At 40.3% G+C, this 12875-nt stretch overlaps 1 protein-coding gene across 1 annotated transcript; it reads right to left on the bottom strand.

Annotated features, from left to right (window-relative positions):
• Positions 1-3782: 3782 nt before the first annotated feature.
• LOC119723241 (cAMP-dependent protein kinase catalytic subunit 3-like) lies at positions 3783-12439 on the bottom strand. The gene is made up of 7 exons (XM_038193806.1): positions 12366-12439; positions 6954-7100; positions 6023-6713; positions 5552-5683; positions 4911-5181; positions 4308-4385; positions 3783-3877 (listed from the first exon to the last, which is right to left on the bottom strand). Exons 2-7 carry the CDS (start codon positions 7019-7021, stop codon positions 3783-3785), a joined length of 1335 nt encoding a protein of 444 aa, XP_038049734.1. The 5' UTR covers positions 7022-7100; positions 12366-12439.
• Between the last annotated feature and the right edge of the window lie 436 nt (positions 12440-12875).

Raw genomic sequence — 12875 nt, 5'->3', positions numbered from 1 at the left:
AAAGACAAGAGATTGGTGAGCGCAATGAATAGAACAATATTTTCTTTAAATTAAAATTCCTCAATAAAGTCATCGTCAAATTCACTGCAACGCAATGAATCTAATTGGAAGTTGTAGAGCTGATGAATTGCATTTCGTTTTAAAACTGAATGAGCTAGAAGCGAAAACTTTAACATTGTGATCTGAATGTGGACGGACCGTACCGACGGATGGACACAATTTGAATTTGTAAACATGAGCTGCCAGTATATATGTGTATTTAAAGAAGATAAAAGATTCTGATTTGCAGATATTTACAATTTTACAGTTTGGACTTGCAACTTTATGTCAATTTTTTAAAAATGCATAATATACAAACATTCCAAACATTTGACAAATTACAAAAATCTGTAAAATATCAAGATACAAATACTTCTATGTATAAATGTTTGATACATTGATTTATAAATAAAATCAAGGCAGTCAATTTCTGAGTTGCATATTAGGTACATCCTTAATTGTTTTTTTACCGAGATACTTTTTCTTTTTAATAATAATAATTCAAGATTTAACATACATTATTATATACAGCTATTTCACTGTGCAGCAATTTAGTCCCACATTTGTAAAAACACTTCATTCATAAATACCATTACCACTTTTACCTATTCCTATTGGTCAAGAGTCTGTGACATGCCTGGTTTAAACAAGGCTGAAAAGCAAACCAGGTCATGAGACCTCACTCTACATACTGCATGTACATGCGCACAGCTGTGCACACCATAAGTGGCCTGAGCATGGCAGTCGGCCTAAAACAAAAATGTTTTTAAAAAAAAAGTAAAAAAAAAATAAAAAATTCAGGAACCCATTTATACTCCAGGGCAGAAGGAGGCAATAACAGTAAAATGTGTCTTGCCATAGAAGACAAACATCATGTTCTCCAAAGTTATATTTTCGAATAGGCACTTTGGAATTCCGCATACATTTCATAATTCTGAGTAAAAAAATAAAACATGGCATAAAAACTTCTTAAAAAAATAGTTTAGTAACGCATTTAGACTCCTGGGTGGAGCTAGGCAATTGTAGTACTGTAAAGTATCTTGCTCAAGAATACAAACACTACGATCTTCACATTCCTTCCTGTAGCGCCCAAAACCGCCGGAGTACTCTATGGTTTGTTTAATTCATGAGTGAATAAACACAATGTGATACAATGTAAGTAAGATTTGAGGCTTTGCATGGTGAAGATACTAAATAATGAAAGGTTTGCGGAAACACCATGTGCGAATAATTTCTCAACTAAGAGAATGGTTCTGAAAAGAACCATTCTGAAAAGAACCAGAGGTATAAACTCGATGTTCCGGTCAGTATGCTCTGACCGTCTTCAGGAGAGTGCCTAAACTCTAAGAAAGTGAATACTTAAGTAGCAAAAGGTGAAGTCAGTGAAGTGAGAAGTTGCATCCTGTGAGGATGCCAAGTAGACAGGATTTTATTTACAAAAATATATACATTATTTCACAATTTTTTTTTAAGATTTCTTTCGAAGTTTCACTCCCTAATTTTTGTTTCAAAAATAACTGTTTAAATGTCTACTAATACAAAGCCAATTAACTTTTGAATGAGATGTGAACACATTATCTGTGGACTGAATATGATTTCAAACTTCTCACAGGGTAGACTGGTTCCTGTCCCTAAAAATCGGGTAATCAGCAAAATGTAAAACAAGATGCATAAAAAGAATATGCATAAATAAGACAGAAAATGCTGTCATACATAGGACTCAATGAAAAGAGGAAAAACTAACATGTAAGTGGTGAGAACAATATATAGAACACTATTGCGAATACTTAGTTTAAAAATACTGCTTAGTTAACATAAAAGCTGTTTCTTGCTGATCATCATTACACAAAGTTCTACCAAATAGGCCTGGTATTAAAATTCCATCTAATAAAAAAGTTACTTATTCAAAATGATATAAAAGTTTTTGACTTGCAGATATTTACAAATTCACAGTTTGAACTTACAAACTTTACAATGTTGATTTTTATTAAATATAAAAATAAAAAGTCCAAACGTGACAAATTGAATACAGAAATCTGTTAAAAATAAACTCAATATAAAAATACTTCAATGTATAAATGTATGACTCATTGATTTATATATAAAATCAAGGCAGTCAGTTTCTGAGTTGCATATAAAGTAAATCCTTAATTGCTTTTTGGAACCTCTTCAATAATTGAAGATTTAGCATACACTGTTATATACAGCTATTTCACTGTACAGCAATTTAGTCCCACATTTGTAAAAACACTACATTCATAAATACCATTACCACTTTTACCTATTCCTATTGGTCGAGAGTCTGTGACATGCCTGGTTTAAACAAGGCTGAAAAGCAAACCCGGTCATGAGACCTCACTCTACATACTGTATGTACATGCGCACAGCTGTGCACACCATAAGTGGCCTGAGCATGGCAGTCGGCCTAAAACAAAAATGTTTAAAAAAAAAAGTAAAAAAAAATAAAAAATCCGGAACCCATTTATACTCCAGGGCAGAAGGAGGCAATAACAGTAAAGTGTCTTGCCATAGAAGACAAACATCATGTTCTCCAAAGTTATATTTTCTAATAGGCTTTTTGGAATTCCGCATACATTTCATTTTTCTGAGTAAAAAAAATAAAACATGGCATAAAAAACTTTAATAAAAAAAAAATAGTAACCCATTTAGACTCCTGGGTAGAGCTAGGCAATTGTAGTACTGTAAAGTATCTTGCTCAAGAATACAAACACTATGATCTTCACATTACTTCCTGTAGCGCCCAAAACCGCCCGAGCAGTCTATGGTTTTTTTTTTAATTCATAAGTGAATAAACACAATGTGATACAATGTAGTACAGGTGCAGATCGAGTCACGAAAAATTAATTGCTAATCCCTGAAAACCATCTCAAATTTCCGGTGGCACATAACCATCAGTTGGCGGCCCAGTCACAGGAATCATGGAGGAAGAAACACTGTCCAGCTCTCTCTCTGCAACGTAAAAAAAAAAAAACCCCAAAAGGATCAATTTCAGGTACTATGTCCAAAATGTACAGAAACTATGAATAGTCAAAACCGGTCACATGATCACTGTATACTCACGAGGCCCCCTTTAATGGAGAAACCACTGTGCACGGTATTGTACAAAGCAACTGCCCCATAAGTGATTATCTGGACAATAGCTAGCACAATGCTTTCATGATAGAAGTAGCAGCCTACCCGGATATGATATCAGGATTTTAAGGGATGCTCCCATTACTCAACCACCCCCCCCCACCCCACTCCCTAAAAAAACAAACTAATAAAAAAACATAGTTAACAAAAATGATTTTATAAGGATAAACTGTCACTCACTCAGTTTTGTAATCTCGCACAAGACTTCAGCTGCTGGGGGTTGCTTGTTCATGGCCCATGTGAGAAATTTAAGCAACCTCTCATCAGTGGTCGTGTAGGAGGTAGCCACTACTTGCTTGCTCTTTGAAAAGACAAAAAGAAAACAAAACTACATGCAACTTCAGTGTTTTCACAGACATTTACAAGAATTAAAATAACTCTGGAGAAGAAAAATCTGTTTTTTTGGAGAATACAATCATTGCTTCAGGATGGTTGGAACCTGTAGAAACATGTTTTGTTTCATTCTGTGAAACGTTACACATTAAGCCAGGAGGAACAGGTGGGGGAGTTACAAAGTTGTGGCAGAACGCACTCTTTCCTTTTCTTCTATCAACCTTTTCAATTCAAAGTTTTATTGCAAACAAACTTAATTAGTTTACCTGATTGTCGTAGCTTAGACGAGCCCCACAAAGACGCTTCAAAATCTCAATGGCACACCTTACGTCACGACGATAATTATGGCCATCTGAAGGAAACAAAACAAACAAAACAAAAAAAATGGGTGAGGGTGTCAATTTGGTTCTGTGGTACTTTCTTCCTCTGTGACTGTGGTTTCAAACCAGTGTAATAGTCGAGATCCTATTGTACAGCCTATGTACTATGCATCTTATGATTATATGAGAAATGTTACTGAGACTAGCTTGTCTGTTGCAAAACACGACTGGTCACACAAGGCAAATATGGGGCAAGGCAAAACTGGCAGTGAAGACGGGGATTGTTTGTGGGGCACCTCGGCCAGTAAGAAGGCAATGAAGGCACTGGCCGTCGTTCATTTCAAGCCCTGGACCAAGCTGAGAAATTCTTCTCTTTCTAAATTTTTTTGGGCAAAACACTGCAGAATTTCAATGTATATTGCCTGACCATTTGTGTATTATCATTGAATGATGATCTTTTACCTATCTTCTCGGAGTCCCCAAAATCAATCATCTTAAGGGATATCCTGTCTGCAGACTCATTAATGAGGATGTTGCCCCCTGAAAAACAAATCAATAGAAAAAGTTTAAGTTTAAATAAGGCATCTTGATTTTGAATGCATGATTTTTTTAGATAACTGCAATTCACAGAAACGAGCCCAAAAACTTGACACACATGATCTATCTTAATTAAGCGACTTTGATAATTGCAAATGTTCCATAGCTTTGTATTCACAACTGAGTGAAGTACTGAAGTATATGCTCTTCCTGCTATTCTTTGAGTTGCAGCTGGAAAAATAGGTTTTAATTATAAAATTCATTGCTATTCTTCTAACTATACCAAAATTATTTACTTTTGAATGAAACAACAAACAAACAAAAATCCATCCACGTTTAGCTATGAAATACACATGTATACTTTGCAAACTTTCAGTTAACTTAGGGACAGAGGACCAGTCTGCCTGCAGAGCGGATCAGTTTGGGAACAAAAGACACCGCTTATAAAAGCCTGTTTCATCAGAAGGTTGCAGATGCCCTTTCATAGAAAAAAAGTACTTTTCCCAACATCCAGAATGGGGAATTTACCATGAATGTCCCCGTGCACAATGTCTCTCGAGTGTATGTAGTCAAGAGCTTGAAACAGTTGCTCGATTAGAGAAAGTGCTTGTTGTGTCTCAATCCTCCAGCTGCCACGTTGAATTTTTCTTTGCTCAATGGTCTGGTACCCAACGTTGTACCCTGAGAAGTACCTGACTGTGACGTCTGTCAGGATTAAACCCAGGAACCTGACAATAGATGGATGGTTGAGACGGCACCAATTGATGGCCTCATTTAGACAAAAACGCTTCAGTGGAATCTGAAAATGGATAGTTGAATATATAGTTACTACAATAAAAAGAAACATATACTTTGCACAAGTTCTATTTAACCTGCAATGAAAACCAAGAGAACTATGAAGCAAATAATATACACTGGAATTGTGTTGTGTGGGAAGGGGGGGTAATATAGTGAGTAAATCTCCTCCTTTCAAATTTCTTACAGCTCGAAAACTTGAAAATTTTTCTCAGGTTGAACCTTCCTTGACAAATGCCTCACTTCACTACTGCATGTCAATTTAAATTTGACGATTGCTGCAGACAGATTGAAGTATTTTATCAATTAATTTATTAATTAACGAGGAAAAATGGAATTCAAACATTTTTCCTAAGATGAATCTCATTACTTACGCATTTTTCGACGGCCTTTACTTTGGACTGCCTGTCTTCAATTAGCTTTACCGTGCCAAAAGAACCCTCCCCCAGCAGCTTCACTCTGTCATACTCAGAATTTTCGTGATATCTGTTGTCTGCTATTCGCAACTGTAACATGTGAAGAAAAGGAAATATCTATGATGATGGATACAAGTTTATGAGTTGAATTCAAGGCTTAAGAACTCATCACAAGTGAAGTAATTACAAGTCAATCACAAGTCTGAGTGCTAATTTCCTTGCCAATTAAGCCTTGGTCCCGACGGTGTATTTATGTGCACAATGAATGGGACTGATGTTCCTCTTAATGCAAAATTCTGATATAACAAACAATTTGGCTAGGTCCGAACGAGTTTGTATTAACGAGACTCGACTGTAAACAGGAATGGATGCAATATGACATTGACATGACTAACTCATAAAGAAGAACAATAAAAAAAATACACGTACAATTTCGTTGTCAACAAGTACTCCGTCTTGTCCTTGAACGTCACTTCTGTCCTTGATCTCGTGTATACGTTCTGCACAACTAGCCACGTCATCTGGTCCGCCATACTTCACTCCGGATCCTAACTGTTGACGACCATCGACAGGCTCAGAGCCCATAGTGACCTCATGAACACTGTCAGGAGTGTTCTGAGCAACATTATCGGCAGTGGTGGTGGTGTTTCCGGCGGCTTCGCTAGCCTGGCTGTCACCGGCTGCACCTATCTGACTTGGGCCACGGTTGTCCACATCCAGTGGAAAAGGACCAATGGAGGATCCCATGTCTGAATCTCCTCCAGCTGCTTCCATCTCGTCGTCTCCATCCAAATTTTTCACTGTTATGGCAAATCTGGACTGCTCAGGAACAGGCTCAGAGACCACGTTGTCTCCGTCAGGAACACTGGCACGAATGTCCTGAGCAAATTTACTAAAGGGATCGTCAGGAATGGTGGCGGTGTTTCCGGCAGCCCCACTTGCCTGGCTGTCACCCGCTGCAGCCGTCTGACTTGGGCCATGGTTGTCCACAAAGGAGGATCCTATGCCCGAATCCGGCCCTCCAGCTTCTTCCATCTCGTTGCCTTCATCAGCAGGGCTCGTGCCGTCCAAAGGCTGAACATTAGGACTGGTGGAGTCATGATCAGATACATGGCTGACCCTGCATATGAAAATAGTCAACATTCTTTTTTTTAAACCTGACCAACAGCCCCCCAAATAGAACACTTTCTTCAAGCTACTAATTAATATCCACAATAGTCCAGGCAGTATAGCGGGACTTTTTAACAAATTATTCTGACAAGAAATGGCGATTATTTCGATTGAAGTTATTGTACAGCAAACCTGACAACATTAACACAGTTGAATGCATGTGGATTTACGAATCTTTGTCTTTACTTACAGGCTTGATAATGAATCAAAACTGTCACTAGTGTCAGCCATTTGGTCCGCAGCACTACTCTCCATCATCAGTGTTTCACTATATGAGTATGAAAGCCGGATTTCAGTTCAGAACTTCAAAAGAGACCCACAATATGATATTGATAATCTGCAAAAGAAGAATTCCATACATGGCCATCACTAATTTTCCCCTGCAAAATTACTCAGCCAGCATCAGCATGTCCTTATAAAATGTCAAATTTAGCAGGGAAAATATTGAAGCATTAAAACACTTCGAATTTTTCAGACCAGTCTTGTTAGGCTAGCTGGAGTTACCCCTAAATGTTATCATTGGGTTGTCATAGCAATGACAACCCAATGATAAAATTTAGGGCTGGGTAACTCTAGCTATTAGTATTACTATTAGGCCGGTTTGTGCACTGCGTGACTCACTGACTGCTACTGCTAGGTAATTTATTTTTTAAAACAAAAGCACTAACTCGGGGTTCTAAATATTAAATCCATGGCAGAAAGTAGTACGAGTACTAGTCTATACAAACATGACAAACATCATGACGGGGAAAAAAATATCTATATCGCCTTTTTTGCATGGTCACGGTGGTATCGGGACAAATCGTACCCGGGACGACTCGTACCCCAAATTTGTGACCCGGGACAACTCGTACCCGAGACGACTCGTACCCGGGACAACTCGTACCCGGGACGACTCGTACCTTGTACTTTTCTTACCATTTACTTTTTTGTTCCTTTTTAGTTAGATGTAATTAATTGACAAATCCGAAGATGTGGAAAACCAGTTGAGTTTTGGGGAATTGCCAGTGGTGACAAGCAAGAGATTGTTCTGGAGAGATTCTGGCAGCTGGCCGATGATCGCGGAGTTCGCCGAATTCGCGGAAGGAGCTATAGCAATCATGAGCTTCGTAACTTGTTTGATCTTCATTTATTGCGAAAACTTATTTCTAAAATAAGTGGACCGATTCATTAAAATTATAAAAATGTTACACATGTCACCTTCTACACTTTTTATGACGTTAATTTTGATAACCATCAACAATCCCAGTAGCGTGTCAGTCTTTTGCATAATTATGTGAAATAATTCAAAAGTCACTTAATTAGAATTGTTAGCTTAGTGAGTAGCGTGAAATGCCATGTTTCACGCGTCATTGTGTTCCCGTTTGCAGGGCTATAACGCCAGCTTAGGGCGGAGTTTGCTCGTAACTTATTTGATCTTCAGTTATTACATTACTAAATAAGTGTCATTATGAAATGTTACATAATTATGTCACCTTCTACAGCTTTTATGACATTAATTTTGTCTTTCATTTCATGGGGTTTTATTTTACGGGGATAACTCAATCAACACAAATCATCATACCATCAACAATCCGAGTAGCGTGTCAATCTTTGCCTATGTGAAATAAATGAAAAGCCACTTAATTACTATTGTTAGCCTTGTATAAGTAGCGTGAGATGCCATGTTTAGCGAGTCATTGTGTTCTGGCCCAATGGATAGTTCTGAAGATGCCGCTCCCGTTTGATCGGGGCCGCCCACGCCAGCTACTGGGGCGTGCAACCCCAATGTGTGGAACGCGAAGTCGCCTATTGGGTGGCGGCTCTTCAAAAAAATAACAGCGTTGCTGTTGAAACCCCTCAGCCAGAGTCAAGTTATCATCTGGAAACCATAACCTTTAACTCAACATGGTGACCTTGATCGACCTTTGGCCTTTGACCCCAGAACCAGTCCCAACATGCCTGTACCGATGGAAAACCCCCTACCAAAGTAAGACACCAAAATTTCATTTCTAACCCAAGTTATCATTCGGAACCATTTACATTTAACTCACCACGGTGACCTTGACCTTTTGACCCCAAAACCAATCCCAGCTTGCCTGTACCCAAAGGCAACCCCCCTACCTAAGTCAGACACCAAAATCTCATTTCTAACTCAAGTTATCATCCGGAAACCATTTACATTTAACTCACCATGGTGACCTTGACCTTTGACCTTTTGACCCCCAAACCAATCCCAACTTGCCTACTCCCAAGGGCAACCCACTACCAAAGTTAGACACCAAAATCTCATTTCTAACTCAATTAAGTTATCATCCGGAAACCATTTACATTTAACTCGCCATGGTGACCTTAACTTTTTGACCCCAAAACCAATCCCAACTTAACTACTCCCAAGGGTAACCCTTTACCAAAGTTAGACACCAAAATATCATTTCTAACTCAAGTTATCATCCGGAAACTATTTACCTTTAACTCACCACGGTAACCTTGACCTTTGACCTTTTGACCCCAAAACCAATGCCAACTTGCCTACTCCCAAGGGTAACCCTCTACCGAAGTTGGACATCAAAATCTCATTTCTAACCCAAGTTATCATTCGGAACCATTTACATTTAACTCACCACGGTGACTTTGACCTTTTGACCCCAAAACCCATCCCAGCTTGCCTGTACCCAAAGGCAACCCCCTACCTAAGTCAGACACCAAAATCTCATTTCTTACTCAAGTTATCATCCGGAAACCATTTACATTAAACTCACCACCGTGACCTTGACCATTGACCTTTTGACCCCCAAACCAATCCCAACTTGTCTACTCCCAAGGGCAACCCACTACCAAAGTTAGACACCAAAATCTCATTTCTAACTCAATTAAGTTATCATCCGGAAACCATTTACATTTAACTCACCATGGTGACCTTGACCTTTTGACCCCAAAACCAATCCCAACTTAACTACTCCCAAGGGTAACCCTTTACCAAAGTTAGACACCAAAATATCATTTCTAACTCAAGTTATCATCCGGAAACTATTTACCTTTAACTCACCACGGTAACCTTGACCTTTGACCTTTTGACCCCCAAACCAATCACAACTTGCCTACTCCCAAGGGCAACCCACTACCAAAGTTGGACACCAAAATCTCATTTCTAACGTAAGTTATCATCCGGAAACCATTTACATTTAACTCACCACGGTGACCTTGACCTTTGACCTTTTGACCCCAAAACCAATCCCAACTTGCCTACTCCCAAGGGTAACCCTCTACCAAAGTTAGACACCAAAATATCATTTCTAACTCAAGTTATCATCCGGAAACTATTTACCTTTAACTCACCACAGTAGCCTTGACCTTTGACCTTTTGACCCCAAAACCAATGCCAACTTGCCTACTCCCAAGGGTAACCCTCTACCAAAGTTAGACATCAAAATCTCATTTCTAACCCAAGTTATCATCCGGAAACTATTTACCTTTAACTCACCATGGTGACCTTGACCTTTGACCTTTTGACCCCAAAACCCATCCCAACTTGCCTACTTCCAAGGGCAACCCTCTACCAAAGTTAGACACCAAAATATCATTTCTAACTCAAGTTATCCGGGAAACTATTTACATTTAACTCACCATGGTGACCTTGACCTTTGACCTTTTGACCCCAAAACCAATCCCAACTTGCCTACTCCCAAGGGCAACCCTCTACCAAAGTTAGACACCAAAATATCATTTCTAACTCAAGTTATCATCCCGAAACCATTTACATTTAACTCACCATGGTGACCTTGACCTTTGACCTTTTGACCCCAAAACCAATGCCAACTTGCCTACTCCCAAGGGCAACCCTCTACCAAAGTTAGACACCAAAATATCATTTCTAACTCAAGTTATCCAGAACCCATTTACCTTTAACTCACAATGGTGACCTTGACCTTTGATCTTTTGACCTCAAAACCAATCCCAACTTGCCTACTCCCAAGGGCAATCCCCTACCGAAGTTACAACCCGAAACAAGATTTCTAACTCAAGTTATCATCCGGAAACCAAGCTACCCGGACGGACAGACGGACGGACGGACTGGTCAGAACGCGCTGACATACGGACGGACGCCCTAGGCGATGACAATACCCCTCGAGCCTTTCGGCTGAGGGGTAAAAAGAGAAATCTGGAAAGCGATTGGTGGATTAAAAAGTGCCCAGAATCCATCATATGTCTATAAAAGGGGCACGTCGTCAAAGATCAGCATCTAGATGAGGCCAGTCCAAGTCAGATATAGCTTTCCAAGTCACTTTGCGAGATTCAAGAATCAAGATCAAGACCAAGATGCCGTCCAAGTTTCCCTGCGTCATTTACCACACGAACTTCCGTCGCAACTACTCCTATAACTATGAGGCTGATTAAGAACCCCGCAAAATTTTCAGCACAAAACACTAATTAAGTACAAAAACGTCTATCAAAATGCAGAAATTTCCCACAGAACCGCTGCACAGTTTGCCCCCAAACTCCGTACCACACCTCATGACATACTCACAAAATATGCACAGAACAAACATCGCTGGATTTTGTCGGTTTCTTGGCTAAAATGATGAAAAATATGCCCTTTCCGCACTGAGCCAACCTAACACTTGAAACGTGCACGCATATGATCGAGCGATGATTTTCGGTTCGCTCGGAGCGCGCCGCGGGGAGGGGGGGGGGGGGGGGGGGGGGGGGGGGGGGTACGGTACAAGCACTTGTACGCATGCGCATACTATCATTTCGCTTGTACCGTACCCCCCCGCGGCGCGCTCCGAGCGAACCGAAAATCATCGCTCGATCATAATTATGCACGCGTGCACGTTTCAAGTGTTAGGTTGGCTCAGTGCGGAAAGGGCATATTTTTCATCATTTTAGCCAAAAATACGACAAAATCCAGCGATGTTTGTTCTGCGCATATTTTGTGAGTATGTCATGAGGTGTAGTACGGAGTTTGGGGGCAAACTGTGCAGCGGTTCTGTGGGAAATTTCTGCATTTTGATGGACGTTTTTGTACTTAATTAGTGTTTTGTGCTGAAAACAATTTTGCGGGGTTCTTAATCTATGAGGCTCCACTCATAGTTCTAGGAGTAGGAGTACGTCGCAACCAGCAGGCATGCCAGTGCGATGTCTGCGACCAGTGGCAGCATCGGGCGTGCAACACGGGTTATTCGGCTGATGAGTACGTCCGGATAATTGTCAGCGATCCAGACGTCCTTGCCAGCTGGATGTGCGAGATTTGTGCGAATCTCTCACCGCTACCATTACTCCTCCTGAAGAGGCGATGGAGGTCGAGGTCGGCTTTCAGTGCACAGTGTTTTATTTTCAGACGGGTACGAGTTGTTTCGGGTACGAGTTGTCCCGGGTACGAGTTGTCTCGGGTACGAGTTGTCCCGGGTACGAGTTGTCCCGGGTACGAGTTGTCTCGGGTACGAGTTGTCCAACATTCGTCACGGTCACGGTCGGGCGATGGCGATTTGAGTTGCTGGGGCAGTTGAACGCGAATAAATAATTTTCAGTTATGTTAGAAGAAAACTCAGAAACCTATGGCGTATGAACAATTTACATCATGTAATACCAGCACTGATATGAAATTTCACTGTATAAATACCTCCAAAGGGAGGGATATTCCGGTGAAAAGACGGAGTTTAACAACCGACGAGTACACTCACAGCATTGAGGAAGTAAAGGAAGCGAGGTAAGTACGTACGTATTCTAGCCTCTTCGTTATAGTACACACCGCCACCAACCGCTAACGAGGTTGAATCAGTGCATTGCGTGATGTGGGGAATTCCCAGGTTTTCTTGTTAACAAGAAATTAACAAGAAATATGGGGGTGGCCCAACCTCGTCCTCAGGGTGTCGTACAGTACGCGCCCATCACTACCTGCTTTCTCACCTGGTATTGGATCATTTGCATGTGCAAGATTTTTGAACACGTATGCAAATGAGCAATAGTCTGGTGCCTGGATTTGCGTTACATTAGCGTTTGTTTTTGTATGCGGTGTCTGGTGTAAAAACAGAGTCAATTCGTCGCAGCACGAGCACAGCGTGAGTTACAAAAACACGATTTATTTTTAAATCAGCTGTTACGATTTTATCGAGACAACATGCAGTAACAT

The sequence above is a fragment of the Patiria miniata genome, unplaced genomic scaffold (genome assembly GCF_015706575.1).
Source record: "Patiria miniata isolate m_02_andy unplaced genomic scaffold, ASM1570657v1 HiC_scaffold_16, whole genome shotgun sequence".
Taxonomy (NCBI): Eukaryota; Metazoa; Echinodermata; class Asteroidea; order Valvatida; family Asterinidae; genus Patiria; species Patiria miniata.
Note: the sequence above shows the minus strand (reverse complement) of the source record. Positions and strands in the feature narration are given on the sequence as shown.